The sequence below is a fragment of the Salvia hispanica genome, chromosome 1 (assembly GCF_023119035.1).
Source record: "Salvia hispanica cultivar TCC Black 2014 chromosome 1, UniMelb_Shisp_WGS_1.0, whole genome shotgun sequence".
NCBI classification, from domain to species: domain Eukaryota; kingdom Viridiplantae; phylum Streptophyta; class Magnoliopsida; order Lamiales; family Lamiaceae; genus Salvia; species Salvia hispanica.
Window position 1 is genome coordinate 27482100 of NC_062965.1, and position 21219 is coordinate 27503318.

At 38.1% G+C, this 21219-nt stretch overlaps 6 protein-coding genes across 9 annotated transcripts; 2 read left to right on the forward strand and 4 right to left on the reverse strand.

Annotated features, from left to right (window-relative positions):
• Positions 1 to 459: 459 nt before the first annotated feature.
• LOC125204472 (probable aquaporin TIP3-2) lies at positions 460 to 1977 on the reverse strand. Its single transcript, XM_048103174.1, has 3 exons — positions 1704 to 1977; positions 1367 to 1617; positions 460 to 989 (listed from the first exon to the last, which is right to left on the reverse strand). The coding sequence occupies exons 1-3, from the start codon at positions 1831 to 1833 to the stop codon at positions 597 to 599; spliced, it is 774 nt and encodes a 257-aa protein (XP_047959131.1). The 5' UTR covers positions 1834 to 1977; the 3' UTR covers positions 460 to 596.
• A 2296-nt stretch (positions 1978 to 4273) lies between these two features.
• On the reverse strand, positions 4274 to 6386 carry LOC125201862 (probable leucine-rich repeat receptor-like protein kinase At1g68400). 3 transcript variants are annotated; one of them, XM_048100146.1, is made up of 4 exons: positions 5769 to 6386; positions 5487 to 5669; positions 4990 to 5343; positions 4274 to 4886 (listed from the first exon to the last, which is right to left on the reverse strand). In XM_048100146.1, exons 1-4 carry the CDS (start codon positions 6292 to 6294, stop codon positions 4342 to 4344), a joined length of 1608 nt encoding a protein of 535 aa, XP_047956103.1. In that variant the 5' UTR covers positions 6295 to 6386; the 3' UTR covers positions 4274 to 4341. The 3 variants fall into 3 exon arrangements, with proteins under 3 accessions (XP_047956103.1, XP_047956102.1, XP_047956101.1); XM_048100145.1 differs by having other exon boundaries at positions 4990 to 5337; positions 5487 to 6386; XM_048100144.1 differs by having other exon boundaries at positions 5487 to 6386.
• A 119-nt stretch (positions 6387 to 6505) lies between these two features.
• LOC125201863 lies at positions 6506 to 8233 on the reverse strand. Of its 2 annotated transcripts, none has more exons than XM_048100147.1 (6): positions 8077 to 8233; positions 7919 to 7989; positions 7498 to 7546; positions 7258 to 7364; positions 7048 to 7124; positions 6506 to 6966 (listed from the first exon to the last, which is right to left on the reverse strand). In XM_048100147.1, exons 1-6 carry the CDS (start codon positions 8123 to 8125, stop codon positions 6711 to 6713), a joined length of 609 nt encoding a protein of 202 aa, XP_047956104.1. In that variant the 5' UTR covers positions 8126 to 8233; the 3' UTR covers positions 6506 to 6710. The 2 variants fall into 2 exon arrangements, with proteins under 2 accessions (XP_047956104.1, XP_047956105.1); XM_048100148.1 differs by having other exon boundaries at positions 7498 to 7586; positions 8077 to 8144.
• Positions 8234 to 10642: 2409 nt separating this feature from the next.
• LOC125220202 (transcription factor TCP7-like) lies at positions 10643 to 11978 on the forward strand. Its single transcript, XM_048122369.1, has one exon. It carries the CDS (start codon positions 10741 to 10743, stop codon positions 11566 to 11568), a length of 828 nt encoding a protein of 275 aa, XP_047978326.1. The 5' UTR covers positions 10643 to 10740; the 3' UTR covers positions 11569 to 11978.
• Positions 11979 to 13303: 1325 nt separating this feature from the next.
• LOC125220196 (abietadienol/abietadienal oxidase) lies at positions 13304 to 16023 on the reverse strand. Its single transcript, XM_048122358.1, has 7 exons — positions 14857 to 16023; positions 14529 to 14768; positions 14363 to 14449; positions 14179 to 14257; positions 13909 to 14030; positions 13688 to 13815; positions 13304 to 13580 (listed from the first exon to the last, which is right to left on the reverse strand). The coding sequence occupies exons 1-7, from the start codon at positions 15658 to 15660 to the stop codon at positions 13460 to 13462; spliced, it is 1581 nt and encodes a 526-aa protein (XP_047978315.1). The 5' UTR covers positions 15661 to 16023; the 3' UTR covers positions 13304 to 13459.
• Positions 15368 to 19107, forward strand: LOC125220209 (UPF0426 protein At1g28150, chloroplastic). Its single transcript, XM_048122377.1, has 4 exons — positions 15368 to 15499; positions 17257 to 17415; positions 17492 to 17638; positions 18817 to 19107. The coding sequence occupies exons 2-4, from the start codon at positions 17374 to 17376 to the stop codon at positions 18994 to 18996; spliced, it is 369 nt and encodes a 122-aa protein (XP_047978334.1). The 5' UTR covers positions 15368 to 15499; positions 17257 to 17373; the 3' UTR covers positions 18997 to 19107.
• The last annotated feature ends 2112 nt before the right edge of the window (positions 19108 to 21219 follow it).

Sequence of the window (21219 nt, forward strand, 5' to 3'; positions counted from 1 at the left end):
AAAAAATATTAATTATTAAAGCAGAGATATTATTATACTATAACAAATTATGATTGACATTTTCATTAGATAGAATTGAAAAAATATTAAATACTACTGTAGTTCATATGCATTAACCGACCAAAGTATAGTATAAAATTTTTTCTCTCGAGTAGCTTATACTATACTATACCATAGTTATCTTGAATTATATCTCTGACCAAATATGCTTGTATCTTAACCATGCTAATTATTGTATTATAGTGCCATCAACCTCAAATTAAAATAACTTGTCAACAAGAGGGTTAGTTGGGCCTAAGTTTGTATAGAATCAATCGATACAAAGTACTTCAACCGTCTTTAAAAAAGGCCATATATAGTGATAAATGGACTCTAGTATATTTCAATTACCAAGTACTTCAATTTCTAGTCAGATCAAGCAAGAATAATAAGATCCATAGGAGATTGGTAATTTGATCATTGAAAATTACAATCCATCCATTATTTCAGAAATGAAAGTTACAAATCCAAGTAAAATACATAGGCTACTGCATACGTATATTCAACAAAACAACTTATTTATTTATTCATTCCATCACTCACTCAACAACAAATGTCTAGTAATCCTCGGGAGCCAAAGGCTGGTGGTGAGTATGGTGCGGCGTCGTCTCCGGCTGTATGAGCCCGAACTCGTATATGATCCCGGCAATTGCCGCCCCTACGAACGGCCCCAGCCAGTAGATCCAGTGGTAGCTCCACCTCCACCCCACTAGGGCCGGCCCAAATGCTCGTGCGGGGTTCATCGCTGCGCCCTCGAAAGGCCCTCCCACTAGCACGTTCGCTCCAACGATGAACGCGATCGCGAGTGGCGCGATCGTCCCCAGGCTCCCTCTCCGGGGATCTATTGCGGTCGCGTAGACGGTGTAGACTAGCCCGAAAGTCATCACGATCTCCATCAGGAGGGCGTTCCATACTCCTACGCCAACCGCCACTGAGAATCCTATCGGCCTCTGCATCAAACACACAAATCACTCGTTACTAATTTAATTCAAGGAAAAACAGTCGATTAAATCATAAATTTAACTAATTTTTAGCTCAAAATAGCATCATTTTATAGGTAAAGAAGGTAGAAAAGTTAGTGATGCTAAAAAAAGGCCTTTTCATGAATGAATGAATAAAAAGAATTAAAAAAGTATTGAGTACTATATGTGGATAAATAAGACAAACTATGAAAATTTGCAAAACTTATGATTTATCAATTATAAAAATTTGAAACTTAGTTATTATAATTTAATTATTTCTTTTTAAAATTGAACGTATTTTGATCAAACTTTGTGATTTAAATGATTATGAGTATCAGTAATTCTGATTTATTTAAAGGCCGTACGAAGCCATCGGTGGCGAGCCTTAGGAGGAGGGAAGCGACGACCGCCCCCAAGAGTTGCGCGACCCAGTAGAAAATAGCGCGGAGCATCGACACCCGGCCACCAACAAGGGCCCCGAAGGTGACAGCGGGGTTTAGGTGCCCCCCCGAGACGTTCATGCTGGAGGCCACGGCCGCGAAGAGAGAAAGCGCATGCGCCAGCGCGATGAGGACCAGCCCAGCGGCCGACAAATCCGTATCCTTGTACATCTTATCTGCAAACAACACATGCATTGTAATTGTGTCAACCAACAAGATTGAGATTGAGAATGAGAATGAGAATGAGAATGAGGAGTGGTACCCAAAGCGAGGACGGAGCCTTCTCCGGCGAAGACGAAGATGAAAGTGGAGAGGAATTCCGACAAGGTGGCCTTGACGGAGTCGGGGTGGGTGGCGTCTTCCGGCCTTCCGAAGGCGTACCTGCGAGGCATGGTGGATCGATTATGTGTGCGAATTTCGTCTTCTTTTTTCTTCTTCTTTTGCTTCTGCTTTGAGAGATGGAAATATGTGAGTGTGGTGGAAGGATTGAGAGATGGGAGAGAGAGGAGTGTGCTTTGGAGATGGAAATGGTGGTTTTGTTAGGGGATTAAATTGGAGGAATTGAGTTGTGACGAAGGGAAGGAAAGGACACTTGGGAGATCAAATGCAGGAATTAGGACACGTAATGTGTGTGGTGGCTGTTCAGTGTTTATTTTCCACTTACACATGATGTTGGATTTATTAGACCTCTTGTTACATATCATTATATCAATACCAATCCAATTCCCCTACCTTCTCATCATCCTCATCGTCATATTTTTTTATTGATAAGTCACAGATAAAACTTTGTATCATGTGATTTTGTATCACCTAACTTCATAACTTGTACTCCCTCCATTCCAAGGATCCCTTTCTTTGGTTTGTCACAAAATTTTATGCAATTTTATTTTATATACAGAAGAAAGTAAAGTAGAAGGAAAAGAGGGAGTAAAGTAGAAATAAAATGTATTTTTATTTTATGTAAATAGTCATTTTGATTGGAATAAATCGAAAAGGAAAAAATTTATGCACTTTATTTTATATGTATATGAAGAAAGTAAAGTAAGAGGGAGAGAGGGAGTAAAATAGAAATAAATGATATTTTATTTTATGTAAATTGTCATTTTGATTGGAACAAATCAAAAAGAAAAATGAAAAATGAGTCATTTTTAATTGAACAGAGGGAGTAGCTAAGTTTATAAATTGGAGATAAGCTGACTTGACTCGAACTGCTGACGTCCACGGTAGAGTAATTAATCATCGCCTCTCATGTTCCTCGGCAATCGTCTATCAGCATGAATATTGAATGTAATTCTTAGATATTATTTCCATTAAATGGATAGTGCAAATTTGAGATAACTCACATAAAACTCATTTTGAATTGTAAATCTTGATCTCATGTTAATCACATTTTTCTTTTCAATTTATCCAATTAATTACATTATTTTTGTTTTAAGTCAGAAAAGAAGGTATCCCATTTAATTAAGATATTAAAATTAGATAATAAAATAATATAACTATAAAATTAAAAAGAAATAGTTATTTAAATCATAATATATGATTTTATAAGATTTGCAAACTACACAGTATTAAATTATAAAATTCAAAATTGTCAATTATTCTATTCATGCAGTATGAAACAATATCATTACGATCGATCATCATTGAAAAACATCAATTTACACACAGTACAAGATTATTGCAAAATAATTAAATTTTATGCACTTTGAATTGACATCATATTTTCAACCTAAAATAGGAGTATGGATAAAACTAAGCATGCAGCATGCCTATCCAATAACAGGTAGATCAATAAAATACAACCACATTCAAGTCACCTCCTGTTATAAGATACTTATCCAACAACCAAAATCCATATAAATATTAACACGATGAGGCAGTCCGAGCATAACATATTCTTCTGCTGCTCTGCAAATGAATTAATTTGAATAGCAAGATGACAATACAAGTAGTGTTATTACAATTAGTTCTACATATCCTTTTGTCTATAATTAATTGTCATAACTTATCATTTCATTGCACGCTTAATAGTGCGACTTACTTTTTACAATTAATGTTACTTATATTCTATTAGTTTCTTTTACTCATTTTTCACTATATTTCTTAAATTCCAAGGTGAGTCAATTTATACTATTTAATCATTAGAGGAGTATCTTTTATTGAACAAGAAAATGGAAAAAAGTAAATGACTAAATTGTCATATATATCACGAAAGATAGTCAAATTCAATTCGTTCCATACTATTCAAAATTTGAAAATAAATCACTGAGATTTTTATAATTATCGAATCCTTCTTTTTTCAGCGAATTACACATTGATATGACAGTTGATTTAAAATACGTAGACAAAACGTTATTTTCGAACTTAAGTAGATGTAGTCTTTTTGCCAACGCAACTTTGTCCGCGTATTTTAAATTGACTGCTATATCGGTGCATAAAATTTGCATAGAAGAGAAGGATTTGATAATTACAAAAATTTCAAACCTTTTACACTAGTTTATACTAGGATAAATTGCTTATAAAATCAAAAAGTTTTAGTATCATATTCTGGTTTATTTCGGGCCTTTAAAATTTGAATGACAAGTCATGGAGTTTTAAAAATGCTCAATTATCCCATTTAACTAAATTTGACTTAAGCTCAAAATTACGTTGTTGAGTTACGTACGCTATCACATCGATGTCATTATTCATTAACAATACTAACACGTGCATCAATTTAGCATCGAATTTGTCTTGAAAAAAGTAATCATGGAACAATTGAGAAAATTTTAAAACTTCATAATTTTTAGTTATATTATTTCAAATTCGAAAAAAGTGTCAGGCGAACCAGAATTTGATGATATATAATTTATTTAACAAATTAAAAGAAATACTATAATCAATGGGTGCTAAGGTTAACATTATACGATGATGTCTTGTATCATGGTAAGAACTTGACTGATCTCCGGCCGCCGCTCCGGCGACTGATCCGTACACTGCAGCGCCACCTCCGTGAGCTTCAGCATATCCTCATACCCTTCCCTCTCCCCGACAATCTGCATATCCACAATATCAGTCGACCAGTCGATGCTCACGGCCTCTCTCACCCACCCCGACAGATCATCGCCGCCGCCGCTGCTGCTCTCCGCCGCCTTGGCCGCCCGGCCCGTCACCATCTCCAGCACCACGATGCCCAGGCAGTACACGTCGGCCGCCCTCGGGTTTAACCTCTTCCCGGCCACCGCCTCCGGAGTCCTGCCGGCGGCGAGCATCTGCGGCGGCGCAATCCCCAGCAGGCCGTAGTCCGTCAGCTTCACCCGCGGCGGCGTGGTGGTGTGGATTAGGATGTTCGAGGATTTGAGGTTGCCGTGGGAGGCGGAGTTGTGGTGGAGGTGCCCTAGCGCGGTGGCGATTTCGTTGATGATGGTTACGCGGCTGGTCCAGTCGAGTGCAATGCCTCGGCTCTCTGTCGTAAAATGAGTTAGTAGAAAATGAGGCCGATTTCTCAGAAAGAAACTTACTAAAAATATGGATGAAAACATAATTAATTAATTATTAACAGTAATTACCGTGTAGCATGCTGAACAAACTCTGATCATCTATGTAGTCGTAGACGATGATCTTCTCCTCTTTGGAATGGTAAAAGGAGATGATCTCTGCCAAGTTCTGGTGCTTGATGTTTCCCAGTACCTGCATCTGTTGCGCAAACTCCTTGTTGCTCGTCGCCTTCACGTTTTCCAGTCTCTTCACTGCCACCATAGAACCGCAATCCAGCACCGCCTTGTACGTCGTTCCCAGCTTCCCCCTCCCGATCACCTCTGCTGCCGACCGCAGCAGATCATCCAACTCAAACACCGGCCTCTCCAAGAACTCCAGTTTCATACTTGTCTCCGAGTCATCCGCCTTTTCTTTGTAAACTTCTCCTACATACATTCATTCATCAAAGAGGCGAACGCACAAAAAAATATTAGCAGAAATTCAAGTGTTTTAAAAGATAAGATTAGACATGTCCTTTAATCACAAGTAAATATGATAATCGAATGGCTTGTATGTGTATATGTTATACCTACTACTTCTGGCTCGTCTTCCTCTTTAGTTTTTCTGATGTAACAGCAGAGTACAGACAGACCAACGAGTAGAGCTGTGGCTGCGATCACAGCAATGCTCCACGGTTGGAGGCCACCATTGGTCCTTGCTGGTGGTTGAGAAGCGGGAGCAGGAGCAGGAGCGAAAGGACAAGGACTCATTCCTGGGATGGATCCACATAAACCCAAGTTGTTAGCATAGGAGCTTTCGGGGAAGCTTTGGAGGACGCGGGTCTGAGGGACTGGCCCTCCGAGCTGATTACTAGAGACGTTGAAGGCGATCAGCGCTTGCTGATTGAAAGGCGGGATTTGACCCGAGAGTTCGTTTTCTTGTAGCTCAAGTTCGGTTAGCTCGGGTAGGTCAATGTAGGTGGAGGGTATGGACCCTGAAAAGTTATTCTTGGAGAGTAACACGTACTGGAGGTGCACTAGGTTGGTGAGATCGGGAAGAGGGCCGTGCAAGGAGTTGTTTTTGAAGCTGAGTTTGGTCAAGAATGTAAGGTTTTGGAACAGCATAGGTGGGAGAGGGAGAGAACTAGTGAGCTGGATTCCTTCGAGGACCAGATGCGTCACGTGCCAATCCGAGCAGGCGACGCCCACCCAGATGCTCTGGTTTGCGCTGATGCATGCTCGCTCTGTCCAGTTCACGTGCAGGTTTGAGGACGACGTGACAAGATCCCTCAACTGGATCAAAGCATTGCGTTCGTCTGGGAAGAACTCGTCCGTCTCCAACCCAGTAACACATTGGATCAACACAGAAATGATCAAGATGGTGATTGATTTCATCATAGGGAGATTGAGAGGGACACAGCATCGGACATTGTCAGATAAGGAAAATGGGTTGGTAAGAGGCAAGATTTAAAAAAACCCACGTTCTTAGCGACGTGGGAGAGAGAAAAAATTCATTGCTGTTGACAGCTTAACTACAAAATCAAGAGATTTTAACAAGGAAGATGTTGTTGAAAGCGCATATAATATTTAGATTCCTCACAAGAATGTCTACAAAATGTGGTCAAAAACATATTCTCCGTTAACAACAATATTCCTTTCTCTCTGTCTCTTTCAAGACAGCTGAAAGAAAGGACTCTTACAAGGGAGCTTGTAGATTCTACTTAATGTCTTATATAACTAAGGCCGTGCAGAGTATCAAGTGCACGAGAGATACATAGCGTTACCGTAAAAGGAAAACGACATTAAATCATGCATCAGTCATCATCATCATCGGAGCTTTCATATGCTGCCAACAGACTCTTAACTGGGTTATCCGATTTTGTCTCTTCTCCCACTTTGTTGGAACTGGTCGAAGACTTGTCTTTCTCCAGATCATGATCATTCGAGGGTCGATGTTTTTTAGATGGTTGTTGATTCGAAGCTTCCCTGGATGGATCTACATCGGAAGGGGCAGCAACACCCTGCGTCTTTGCCTTCACTGCCACCACTCTCTTGAGCAAGTCTTGCTGCCTGAGCATATAGAAACTTTGTATCAGATGGACACACATACAGATTCGGTTTTTTAACACACAAACACAGTCTGAAACTTACCTGATTCCACTCTTTGGCTTGGGTTCCACTCTAAGTGGCAAGGGAACTGAAGCTGGGGCAGTTTCTGCCACAGCCTTGTGATTAGTGGTCAAGGAAAAGCACGATGAGCAAGAAACAAACTCATTTCCAAAAAAGAAAAATATAAAAAAGAGAAACATTTAACAGACATTCTTGAGCCTATTTGTAACCCCAGAGTAGTTGCAAGGATATTTTAAATGCAGCAAATGCTCGTTTCTCTGTACGCCGTAGAAGGCGTTCTGCATCTTCCTCGGCTTCCATTTGCTCCTTCAGATAAAGCAAATCGTCGCTGTCCAAAGCTGCACATTTACACTAAGCAATGCTCAAAAAGCAATGATAACTACCTAACTACTGACTTCATGAAAGCAAGTGCATGGACAGGCCAACACAGAATTAAATTTCACAAATGGAAAGAGGGCGTAGAATCTCTACCGCCCCGCCCATGTAGGTAACCTCCACGTTCCCCAGCAACCTCTTGCATCTGCACTTATCAATCACCCACCCGGAAAAGGCCAAGATCCCTGCCGGGGCGTGTTATCAGAACACTAATCGAAATTGAAAATTACAGGAAACAACTCAAAAGCTCCAAAATGCATCTACATCAAACAATATTAAGGGTTTCAATATAATGCTAGCTTATGCCACTAAAAGTGATGATTAGATTTTCCTTACAGCCATTTTTTTCCTCCTAACATCTACAATTCATACAGGCAGTTATGCAGGAAATCCACTAGCACGAAACAGCTCACTTATTGAAGAGATACAAATTACAATAAGAAAAGCAGCTTATCGACGATAAATTTAATTCCTTCGAATCAACCGTATGAAAAAAGGAGAATGAGGATTCTCTAACCTTGGCAACCATGCGCTGGAAGGTAATTTCTTCGTCATCTATTCTGTCCTTCCCCTTCCCCGACTTCTTATCTGCATATATCCCTCCCAGCCGATTAATCACCACCAAAATGCAAAAAAAATGAAAGAAATATACATCAGCAAAGAAATTGGAGGTACCTTTAGGATCAGTCAGATTTGTGTACTCGCGAACTTCTCTTCCAGCCATCGCCGGTGGAACCTCGATCAATAATTTGTCGAATTCTGGAAATTTGCAGAATTAGAGCGAGCTAGGGCTCTGGATTTTGTTTGATCGAATTTGCAAATGAAGATGGAATTTTGTATAATACTCGCGGAATTGAAAAAAGGAGAAGGCCCACAAGAGGAGGCCCAATACTGTGGGTCCAGAAATGTAGCCCACTGAGGGTTGGATTGGGTTGTGATTATCAAATCTTATTAATATTATTCCATCAGATAGATACAATCAATAATTAATTTTTGGATTTCGAGATAATGTGACATAAGATTAGTCTGATTATCTATCTGAAAATATTAATTTTGGACAATTGTTGGTCAAATTGAATGCTATATTTGTTCATGATCTAAGTGTCTTTTAACTAGGTGATGACCGTTCAGATTTTAATAAATATAAAGAAGTGAATATAAAAGAATGTGTTGAATATGAGTCTATTTTTACATACTATAAGAGGTTCCTCTACTAAAAATAGAAAAAAATTATTAAAAATTCTCAAACTGATAAATGAACTATTTTTTTTTTTTTGGAAAGCGTGAGTATTAAGCTGTGAGCTATCTCAAGTCAATTAATCGTGATATTAAGTGAGCAAAGGTATCATGATGATTGATTTAATGAATGCCTCAATATTGGGGATTTTGTTTGTAGCAATCATTTTCCCTTTCCACATACATATAAGCTACCTAATACCAAATAATGGATATAATAAGACAGCCGTAAAGAGAGGTATAAAGACAGTATTAGAGATACGAATGTCCATCATAATCTAATGTTATTGAAATATAATAGAATCATGCTAATTTCAAATATACTATTATTATGAGGGTGGGGGCCATCAAATTTGTTGCTGGAATGCCAATTATTGAGATTCTATACCATTTCTATCACACATTTTTAGTGAGTTACCAAATAAATTACGGCTCAGGCCTTTTCCCACCTACTATGTTTATGAATGTGACTTATTTTATTGCTTGCCAATATAATTATGCTTGGTAAACTTTAGTTGTGGTAATTAAATTTACAGTTCATAAATAAGAACGTAATATAGAGGGATAAATATGAAGAAAAGGGTAATTGCATCCAATAGATTGTTCAATATAGGCAGTTGTGGATTAACAAAATGAAATTTGTGGGTCATGCATAGTAGTATATAAGATCGATGCTGCCGTTGGAATGTAAAAATGGTGTAACGTATGTTATTGACATCGTATCGTAGAAGAAGAAAAAGAAAGAAAATGAGATCGATGTTGGCCTTTAAATCATGATTTAATGAAGTTTTTCGAATTTCATGACTAACCGTGACATAGGTCGACTCAGAGGCTTCAAACTAATATCTATAGGTGTTGACGTTGACTTGATTACACAGGTCAAGTGAGGCAGTCAGTGAATAAACAGACGCAAGTTAAAAACTAAAAATGCAGAACTAAATTCTGATGACAAAATAGTTTTTATATGGATTGCATTTTCATTGGGCCCATCCCTCCTTAATATTTCTGCTTTTGTTTAAGGACCACTTATTTTACCTATTTATAGCCGGGCCCGGCCCCCCACACCAGCTTACTAATATTAAATTAACTTATTTTTATTTTTATTTAATAGTAAAGTCATTTTAAATTATCATTCAAACTTTAACTTATTGTGACCTTTTAGTTCGAAACTTAAAAATATTATCAAAATAGCTTATACATATCTGCATTGTTCACTTAGTAACTCAAGTCATACTTTGTAGACAATTTCTAAGTGTTTTCATTATTTTTTACCATTTAAAAGGATTATGAAGAATGTTTGTACATTTTATCTTGTTGGTGAATTCGAAATGGGAAGTAAAGGGTATCTTTTTGGCCGTTTGAGTTATTTTCTAAAATTAAAATCTAACACATTCAATTTCTATTATTTTTTTGTCTCATGTGCTTTACTCTCAACACAAAACACTCATTTCTTAATTATTATGTTCAACATAAATTTCACCTACAATAAAATAAAGAGAGTAATTTTTTTCTATTTTAAATTAATCACTTAATGGATTCAAAATAATTATCACTCTAATTTATTTATCCAATAAAAACTCACTACATCTTATTCAAAGCACACATTTTTTTAACAAAAATATCTTACTCAAAGTGACATATTATTAAAAAAACACCCTCACTACTGAATACAAATAAAATCTGGTGATAAACATAAAATATTTTAAATGAAATGAGAAGGAATACATGGTATCAAATTTTCACAATTATTCTCTAATATTTAATTAATAGTAGTAATTCATATTCAAGTACGGCATTAGCATGAATTGGAAAAACAAAGATAATTATTTAGTGAGTTGACTGATAGATGACTTTTCCGAAAAGAGGAGCGCGTGAGGAATAGGAAATTTAGGAGAGAGAGAAAGAGGAAATGAGTGAGTGAGAGAGAGTGAGCTGGGAGTACGTAAGGAAGGTGGAGCCCACCACCCATGTGCCCTCCGCCTGTCTCCACCAGCTCCTGCCCTCAATCATTACCGCTCTCTTCTCTCTACTCCCCCTCTCTTCTCCTCACTCATTTTCCCCCCAATTCCTCCAAAACCCTAACTCATTCCTCCTCCTCCCACCATGTCTACGTCGGCCGCCGACGCCTCCATTGTCGATCCCTCCCAGCGCCATCTCCAGCTCCAGACCGTCCCCGCCCCCGTCAAAAAACCCCCCGCCAAGGACCGCCACAGCAAGGTCGACGGCCGCGGCCGCCGCATCCGCATGCCCATCATCTGCGCCGCCCGCGTCTTCCAGCTCACCCGCGAGCTTGGCCACAAGTCCGACGGCCAGACCATCGAGTGGCTCCTCCGCCAGGCCGAGCCCTCCATCATCGCCGCCACCGGCACCGGCACCACCCCCGCCAGCTTCTCCACCGTCTCCCCCTCCGCCCGCAATTCCTCCTCCTCCTCCTCCCTCTCCGCCGCCCTCGACCATAAGCCCCTTGCGCATTCGCTCCTAACCCCCACCCCCTTCATCCTCGGCAAGCGCCTCCGCCCCGACGACGACGACCACCACCAGCACCTCTCCAAAGATGACGTCACCTCTGTTTCTGCTTCTGTTGGCCCCACCATCGCTGCTGGAGGCTTCTGGGCTCTTCCTGCCCGGACCGATTTCGGCCAGGTCTGGAGCTTCGCAGCTCCTCCCCCTGAAATGGTGGTTGCTGCTTCGAATAATTCCCACCATCAGCAGCAGCAGCAGCAGCATCAACAGCAACAGCAGCAGCATTCAGCTTCGTTGAGGTTTCTGCAGCAACATCAGCCATTGGGAATTGGCGAGGCCTCCGCGGCTAGGGTTGGGAATTACTTGCCCATTGCTCAAGTACAGGGGCATCACCTCAATTTGCTGGCATCCCTCTCCGGTCCTCCTCCTCAGTCGTCCGAACAACGAAGGGATGCTGACGCCAATTGAACATGAGAACCTAATCTTGCCGCCTGTAGTGCTGATGATGTTGTTGTTGTTTGATCTTGCTAATGAATGATTCGCTCACTGTCAATATTGCATATGAATTTGTACCCTAAGTCCTCCCATAAGTTGTGCTGCGTTTGGTTGGTTGCTTGCTTGTGTTTTTTGAAGGACATGACAGACAACTCCTCATCTCCTTTTGTCACCCTCCTAGCACTAGCAGACATGGAATTACGGTGTTTGCTTCTGTTAATTTCGTTGTGATTTTCCTGTTCGTGAAGCTGGTATTGATAAGTTCTATATCCAGTGTTTGTATTTAGAATTCAGAGTGCTGTTTGTAGCTGTTGTTTGCTTGATTCAGATGCCCAATTCGTGTAAGATTGTAGACAATAAAAGAAATTGTTTCGCACCTTTTATTTTCTGGCCTATGCCTGTGTTCATTGTCTTCTCTTGATCAGGTTACACACTAACTACAAAGACATGTTTCTGATTTAGTTTTCATAATGCCCATGTCACTCACAAGTGTTTGTGAATCTTGAACTGGAATAAGTATATGGTCTACAACTGTACAATTACAGAAATGATGGAATACTCCTGGCACGACTTGGTTGATTTATGTAACTCCTCTATGGTTTTCTGAGACCTACGCCTGATGGACTCTATTTTTTCTTATGTAAGTATCTAAGGATGTGTTTTTTAGATGTTTTTTTTATTTTTAAAGCCATATATCTCATCTCAAATGTTCAGGGAACACTACTGGTGAAAGTTGGCATTCCTGCTGATCAACTGAAAGGTTGAATTTATGCATGTGCAAGAGATAAAACTATACTTTGCATGTATGTTACTTTATTAAAGAGTTCTTAACTATGTATATTTGTACTAGTCATAAGTAAAAAGTGAGACCTGTATTTTGCATCTCCTTTGACTGATTCCCATCATATTTGACAGTTCAGTCATAGAAGATGGTCAATTAGCTTCTCGGTCAATTTTTTAACTAATGGAGAACTATGATGAGAATTCTATGCTTTGGTTGAATTGATGAAATGAGAGCTTGTGTGCCAATGATTATTTTCTTGGAGTGCTTTTTTCAGTTAATAAAATGGAATGTGTTTAGGATGGAGAATGCTTGTCTGGAGAATTATTTTTCAACTAAACTTTGATGTACTGAGAGAGATGTCTCAGGGAATACTAGGTCTTGACTCTTGAATGGCTGTAACAATCATCATTAATTCTTCATGTCCAAGCACCATGCTACTCCAATGAATGTCAACTGCATCACTAGTTAGAGTTAAAGTACTGTGCTGGCATATTTGAAGATTTAACTTGGCACATTTAAAAAAAATCTTTGTTTGTCCCTTTGAAGGGTTACTTTTGTCTGGTATCTGTATCATTTTCCAGTTTGTAAGTCTTTGATCCCAGGATTAAACATGGAAACTTCATGTAGGCTGATATCACATAACACAAAGTTGCTGTGGATTCAGTAGCCTTCTTTTCCTGTTATTCTGAAACTGGAGATCTTATTGAAACACAGAACTGGCATGTATGTTCATGTTGAATATCATTGGCCGGAGCAACAAAGTTGTTTTATTTCCTTGTCTTCTCTCAGGTAATGTTACTTTTTATGTAACTGAACTTATAGGTTCTTGCATATTACTTCCTGTTGATAACCCATTCTTTTTTCTACATCCCTGTGAAGTTTGTTTATTGGGCTGTGTATTTGGCAAATCCTTGTCCAATAGACTGATAGTATTGCAGTATTGGTTTGATAAAAAGCAGTAATTATTTTTTACATCCATATCCACAACAATACATATGTATTTGAAGGTAATTTACAGATGAAGAGCCTTCCTCAGACCCCAGAAGAATACTGAACAACAAACAAATATAGTTTGTTTGTTCAGTTGATAGAGGTGGATACACGGTGATCATGGCTTATTCTATTCAATTGTATCTGAAATCCGTTCACCAATCGAGCTGATGGAAAAAAAGACATGTTGTCATCCTTCACCTGCCTCCACCTGTAGTTTCATATCAGTTTTTTTTTTGTTTATTACAGCATTGATTTTAAAGAGGATTGAAGATATAAATATCTTGTTTTGCTGCCATTGAGAATTTATCAAAATACCTAAATGTGGTGAGGAAGTAATGTAGGAAGAGGGCAATCTGAAGGCGAGCCAACTCTGCCCCTGGACAAAACCTAGCTCCTCCGCCAAAAGGTGCAAAATATGGGCCGCTCCTCCAGTTTCTCTTTTCCTGTATTTTGTTGATGTTATGCACAGTATATATTGACGACTTATATTTATCTCTTGACACTAGGAAATTAGTAAAGCCTCTGAGATGGATAACCTGATTTTCGGGTTCCATCCATCTCCATGGATTAAAGCAACGTGGATCCTCATAGACATTTTCATCTAAATGGACTGCTGAAAGAAACGGCACCACAAAGCTTCCTTTTGGAATGACATAATCTGCAGGAAGGGCAACCAGGTGCTAATCAAGAGTTGGTTGGTTTTGATAACGTATGGCACATGTGGTGGGAATAGTTTGATGTGATTTTTTGATTGACTGAGCTTTCTGATTGAACTCTTTGGAGAAATGGTATAATGAGCTAATTACCTTTATATTCTACTTGTTCTTTGGCTTCTCTCATGAGCCAAATGGCAATGCCTCCTAGACGTAGAGTTTCGTCAATTACCTGGAGAAGTATTAATGGTTGAGTACCCAGAGTATATATTATAGAAAGAGTTTTGTGCCAAACTGGAGTGAGGTCATAGTGATAAATGATTAATAGAGGACTTACACATTGAGTGAAAGGCATAGCTTTGTAATCTTGCCAGGTAAGCATCTCCTCCTCACCCCTTTCACTCCTTAGGCTCTGGTGCTCATCCTGTGTCGAAAACTAGATGTAATTAAATGGTGTTGGTGTTTGTACATAAATAGAGCTGCGATGTATCCAGTGCAGGTACCAGCATTTGCTTCATGGCTCTGGGGCATTGTGTGAGGAAGTAAACAGCAAAGAGCATGGTTTTTGCTGTGGTCTCATTTCCAGCAAATAGAAGGTTAATGATAAAGTCAGCAACAGCATCATCAGGTAAGCTTTCTTCCTCTAGCAGCCTTCCCAGAACACCATTGCCAATATCTGAGGAGGAATTCCTTTTATGAGTCTCGATAGTCGTGTTAATCTTGCTTATTATATTTTCCCTAGCCTGGTGAAAGAGGAGAAATGAAAGCATGTCAAAAAGAAGAAGAGTTGAAGAAGAAGAGGAAGAGGAAGAAGAAATATAGTATTATTACCTTCATTGCCTTGTGATAAGCGAAGCCTGGCAAATTGATCGGAAGAGAGAGGCAGCCATCGACGAAATCTGAGAACAATTGAGCTATGTGATTCACTTGGGATTCAGAGGAGACTCCAAGGAGTTGATTGACCATCAAGTTAATTGCTAGCTTGCGACAAACATCTTGAAGGGGGGCAACCTGATTGTGGTGTAGATTGGTGAAGATCTGTCTGATAACTATCTGAATATCCTGCAGGAAGTGAAACCTGAGCTTGTCAAGCCGCATCATGTTGGAGGCGATGGAATGAAGCTTCCTCTGGTGGTCTCCCTGCGCAGTAATCACCCCATTCTTCCCCACCAAATCTCTGAAGGATTTCGGGTAGTTCGACTGGAACAGCTTGCCTTCGTTTTGCATAACAAATTTATTGAAGGCCGGATCCGCAGAAGCAACCGCCCACTTCCCGAATAGACTACAGGAGAATATTGGGCCGTAGCGTCGGACCTGCTTGTGGACGAAGGCCGGGGGATGGGAACTCGCAACAGCATTGTACCAGCTGATGCTGTCCCCCACCACCGGCCACCCTCTTCCTCCCGGAGGCAACTTACCCTTGCTCCTCCCTCCGCCTCTAGTCGCAACAAACCACCAAATCAAGGAGACAAAGGTAATCACTATGGTAATTATCACCATCATCATGTAGCTATCATCATTCTCTCTCATTTTCATCCTAACCTGGGAAAGAATTGAATGGAGATACATACATAGGTGGTATGGAACTAAAATATTCAAGTGACAAACAGGCTTAGTTGACTCATTGCCTGTCATACCACGTCTAGAATATGTAGTGTACCTCCGCAAGTTATTCCATTATATTATTATTATATATTAGAATAAATGCCCCAACTTCCAAGTTTCCACTATGAAACTCATTCTCTATGAGCTTCACTCAACCATTCTTTTTATAATGATCAATTCTCCACTCTTTGTATTGTTTATCTCATCAACAAACAGCTAAAGCTTCCAATATACTACTTTCCACTTTGACTTGCACTTGTTTATACACTTGTCAACAACTGCCAATTCACTTTGACCATCAATTTGGTTTAGTTAATGTGCCACTACTCCTTCCTCTTGTCTCAACTCTCACATAAGTCTTCCCACTTTTTCATCCTCACTGTTTTTTGTCCTCTCTCTATTTTGTCAAACACTTGTTTCCATGTGCACAATGGGCACTATTATAATCGCTCATTGAGCCACTAAACATTCATTGTGTACGACCTGCATTTCTTCCCTTGTAAGTCTATTCTCACTTGTGTCACTTTAAAAAATGAAGAGTCTAGAAACGAGGGTAACTCTGGGTGTTAGCCGATCCCCCATGTCTCGTGCGTTTGTGTCATTGTGTGGGCGAGAGAGGGAGAGGGAGATCCGAGGGAGAGTGCATTTTAAAATACATTTATTGGGGTGAACCGGAGATACTGATACAAGTAGAAATTATATGCGAGCGTTGTGTACGTTGATGAGAGAGACATGTATTAAAAAGTTGAAATATGTGATTGGCTGAATGTAGCTTATGGAGATACCTAACTGATCTCTATCAGAGTTGTTATATGTTAAGGGGAAAAAACCATTACGCTCACATGTCTCATTTGATCCGACCAAGAATTGTAATATACTCGGTGGTTGTTCGATTTGTTAGACAAAATAATCATGAATATAAATTAAGATTGGGTTGTGAGATTATTTTAGTAGTAGGAGGTTATGAGATTTAATCTCATGAACCGAACACAATACATTTTTTAGTCTCGAGATATAATCTAGGAAACCGAACGTACCTTCATTTGACTATGCATACTATCCAAATAATTTGCTCATTTAAATACATCTTCTTATAATATTTTTTTTAATAGTATAACACTCGTGCACACTTAAAAGAACACATTTGTAACTAATCATTTTAACTTACTATTTTTCCCATGGGACACTTTCTTTACTAGTATAACTCATGCACACTTATTAATTTATTGAACCTTTGCATAACACAAATGGTATAAATAACTCACAAACACTTTGACTCATTAAATATTTGAATTGCAATTTGATCTAAAATTTAGTTCTTGTACTTTCATTTGAAACTTTGGTCAGTGTAAGAAATGAATGTCGCTATTGTTTTGAAAGTTACTCTAGTTTCAAAATCTCTCAATTTTTGCCGAAAGTCCATATCATTGGAAGTTCACTACATTGTGTGAGTTAATACTAATTCTTATGATCAAATTTTAAATTTGTGAAAAGTGTAAAATTTGAGCTAAAGTTTGTTTTTTAGGGCACAATAGCTCATTATATCTGTTTGTATAAATCCCACAATAACAAAAGATAATCAGAAAAATAAAATAAATAAGAAAGTAACGATATGACGTGGTTCAGTGATAAGCAAGGACGAGTGAGTGACGCTTTGGAGACGGAGAGACGAGAAGCGAAGGCCGTAGAGTAAACACACAGATTTCAATTATTCAATCAACGAAGCCTCTGCCTAGCCAAGTGATGGCTTTACTGGCGTTCCCATCACTAACAGCTCCGCCGACGGTAAATTTCGCCGCACAATTGTTATTCAATCGATCATTTTCCAATCAATTGATGCTCATATTGCCTCGTGTTACAGTGCAGCAGCTGGAAAGCTGGTGTGCGAGGGAAGCGCCTCCTATTCCGCTCTGCCGATCGCGGTTGCTCTTTCAGGAGGAGCGGGTTTGAGGTTAGGGCTTTTTTCCCCAATCCCGACCAACAGCCAATTCTCAAGGAGGCGCTCAAGGTTTACACTTTTTGCTAATCTCTCTATGATTTCAGTTTCTCCTTTTTCACTATACTCGTCGTGTTGCCAGCTATCTGTTTATCTATATTACTTCAGTTCCTTCATGTAGCTACTATTCCCACTCCAATTTGGGTATTAAATGGGTAATTTAGCCATTTTCAGACAAATTAACCTTTTCTTATAAATATATTGAGCCGATCAGGTCCATAATCATTCCAACGAACTGTTACATGTTATAGCTATGGTTAATTATCCGATTAAACGAGTGAGCTACTCAATCGTCTCACATTTTATGTCTAAAACTATTGAGTTAAACCTGGTTTCTTGTTTCCGGTGTTCTTTCAATGGAATATTGTATTGAAGGAATAACACTCTTCTTTTCCATTTTTACTTTAGCCATATGCTATATAATCACATTTTATTTATCAAGTGATACCGATTATAGTATTGTTTCGGGTAGTAGCTTTTCATGCATCTACCTAGACATGTGTATTTAGCCTCAAGTTTTGTGTAGTGATCGGTTATACACAGCACTAGTGAGTTTCCATCCTTTTGAATTGATTGTGCCTGACATTTAAATTGATTTTAGTTGCTTAGTCTGCCGGTTTCGATCTTTTCATTGATCATCCTAATTGTTTTTGATGAGTTTCGTTAATTTATGTCACTGTATTAGTTGCTCTCCCCCCTCTTAAAATTGATCTTTCTTATTTTTGGAGCATTAAAGCGGGTGCTACACAACATGTGATGATCCACAAAATTGTGTTTTCATGTAACATAGAACCCATGTGCTCCACGATCTTGGATGTTGAAATAAGTATGGACAATAGTGTCCCTTAGAGATACTCCATGTCTTCTCTTGGATATGTATTTTCTTCATATGAAGGTGAGAAATGGTCTTGCTCGTTGAAACTTGCCCGCCGAACCAAACATATACCCAGCAGTGCAAGAATAAAAATAGCTTGCTGATGTATAATAATACCTTTTCAATTGTATTATCTCTATAAAGATGTTTGTGGTGTTTGTGAGATGGAAGATTATTGGAAAGAATGGAGTGAGAAGAAGTTGTATGCATGCAATTGTATTTTACGTTTGGAGAAGCAATGGAGAATGTGGTGATTCTAAATTGACCATTCCCTAATATGTGAAGATGTCATGATTAGAGGTTGTTTGTATTGTAGGAGCCGGTTGCGTTCGTGGGAGGGATATTTGCAGGGCTTCTAAGGCTTGATCTAAATGAAGATCCTTTGAGAGGATGGGTTGCGAGAACGGTTGAAGCTTCTGGGATTACAACAGAAGAAAGTAGTAAGAGGGAAGGAGAAGAGGATGAACAGGTAGCGCAACAGATTGAGATAGAATGAAATATAGTAAGTCACAAAAAACACGATTTGTTTTATAGTAATTTTTTTCTACTGGCGATTTCTGTTATAAATGATCAAACCAGAAAACGTGAATGCATTTATTAGTGCTTATTTTGTGGGCTCCTTTTGCACATGGACAGGCCGCATTGCCATTACCGATTGTTGGGCTTTTCAGCCCACCTTCACATTTCTTTGTTTCCTTTCTTCTTAAAATCTTCCCCTTTTTATTGAAACATTCATCGGCTGATTGGTTCTACCATAAACTCTTCCATTCCGTGCCAAATTTATCGAGCACGTTCGTGCCATAAACATACTGACTAAATCGGCTTTATGCTCGGAAAATGCTCGCTAACTATGACAATTACCGAGCATTGAGGTGAATGCTCGGTAACATCTCGATTTCTTCTATGCCAAAATAAAAACGGACACTTGACTTGGTACTCGGAAATGGGAGGCATTTATGAAGCATATATTGAATTAGTATTATTGTATTGATATTAAATGAGTATTTATTTCAAAAGAGAGTGAATAAATAAAATATATAAATAAAGGAAAGCATATTAAACCAAAAAATGTAACGCAATTCATGTCTCCCATTACTGGATGTTTCGTGGGATCTGGTAATATGTGAGACTGTACACTGAGTCTGACAACGTTAATTGACCAGTGTTCATTATCCAGGCAACCTACAGCTGTATTATAAAGTGGAGTAATACTATTAATAATTAAAATATCAGAGAAAGCTATCTAAAATTAGAAAATTTAGTCATAACGAAATCCAATAATTTTTGGCGGTGGAGTGATCTATATTTTGCAGGTTTTTAACTTTTAGCGTCTTTATTATGTTTAATTTGTGATTCAGTTCTTGAATTTTATTTGGTTCAATTGGATACTTGGGTGGGCTCATTTTTCTAAGCTGCAAATTTACCAATTCATCAATATAGTGTATTAAAAATGTCAACATAATGATATTAAAATGTCAATACATAATTTTGTTGAACTTCAATATAATGTATTGATATTATGCGTTTACATTTTGATATCACCGTGTTGATATTTTTAATACACTATATTGATGAACCAGCAGAGTTAGCAATATAAATAGTTAGAATATAACACACTCCTTTGATGGGAAGTGATTAATTGCTAACTTATCATTTAATTGCTAACTACAACTAATTTAAGGCCATAGGATTTTAGAAAACGTGTGGTCTACAATTTGCCACGTGTAATTTTCATTTTTATTAATAAAATCAAAAAAGATAAAAAAAACGTCAAATTAGGGTTTTAGATGAAAATGTCAATATAGTGTTTCGGAAATATCAACACAATGCTTTGAGAATGTCAACACGATGCTTTAAGAATGTTAACCCATTGCTTATATTGACATTCTACATGTATTATATTGACATATTTTATATAGTATGTTGACATTTCTGCTTTACGAAAAAATTGAAAAATTTTCTAATTCTTTTTCAAATTTTGACGTCGGAACATATGCACATATGATATCGTTAAAATCCTTATAAAATTATCTTTAATTTGATATATGTTATATGAATTTAAAGATTTGAGATTTCTTTTAAAAGTTAGTTATAATTAAACATGTAGTTAATTGACATTAATACCCTATTGATATTTTATGGAATTAATCATATGACTTTATTGACGTTTCTTGTTGATCGTATTGATATTTTTTGGTTGATGATCTAGGCCCTTAATTTGAATATCTAATGGCTATTATTTAATTGTAGTTAGCAATTAGGTATTGAGTTAGCAATATAACACTCCCCCTCCTTTGATACTGTATTAATTATTATAGATTCGGTTTGATACAGTTGGGATAGTTAGAAAAATAATATGAGATAAATTAAATATAATTTGATTAATATTAATGATTTGGATAGTCAGATAAAATAATAATGAGAAAAATAAAAATGTGATTTTTATAGACAGAGGTGAAATGGATATTACTATGAGATACTCTTGACATTATATAAATGGATCAAGCTTTTGAGAAATTAACAAATAAAGACTTTTAGACACAAATAAATATGGCAAACAAACAATCTCATATGATAATATTATATGGTAAAGTAAATTTTTTATGTAAAATGAGAATAAAAAGTTTAGTGGTCCAAAATTATTGCCACATATCCAAACTTAGTAGTATTATAAATTGATTGAAAATAAAAGACATCAACGTAACCGCATTTTAACTGA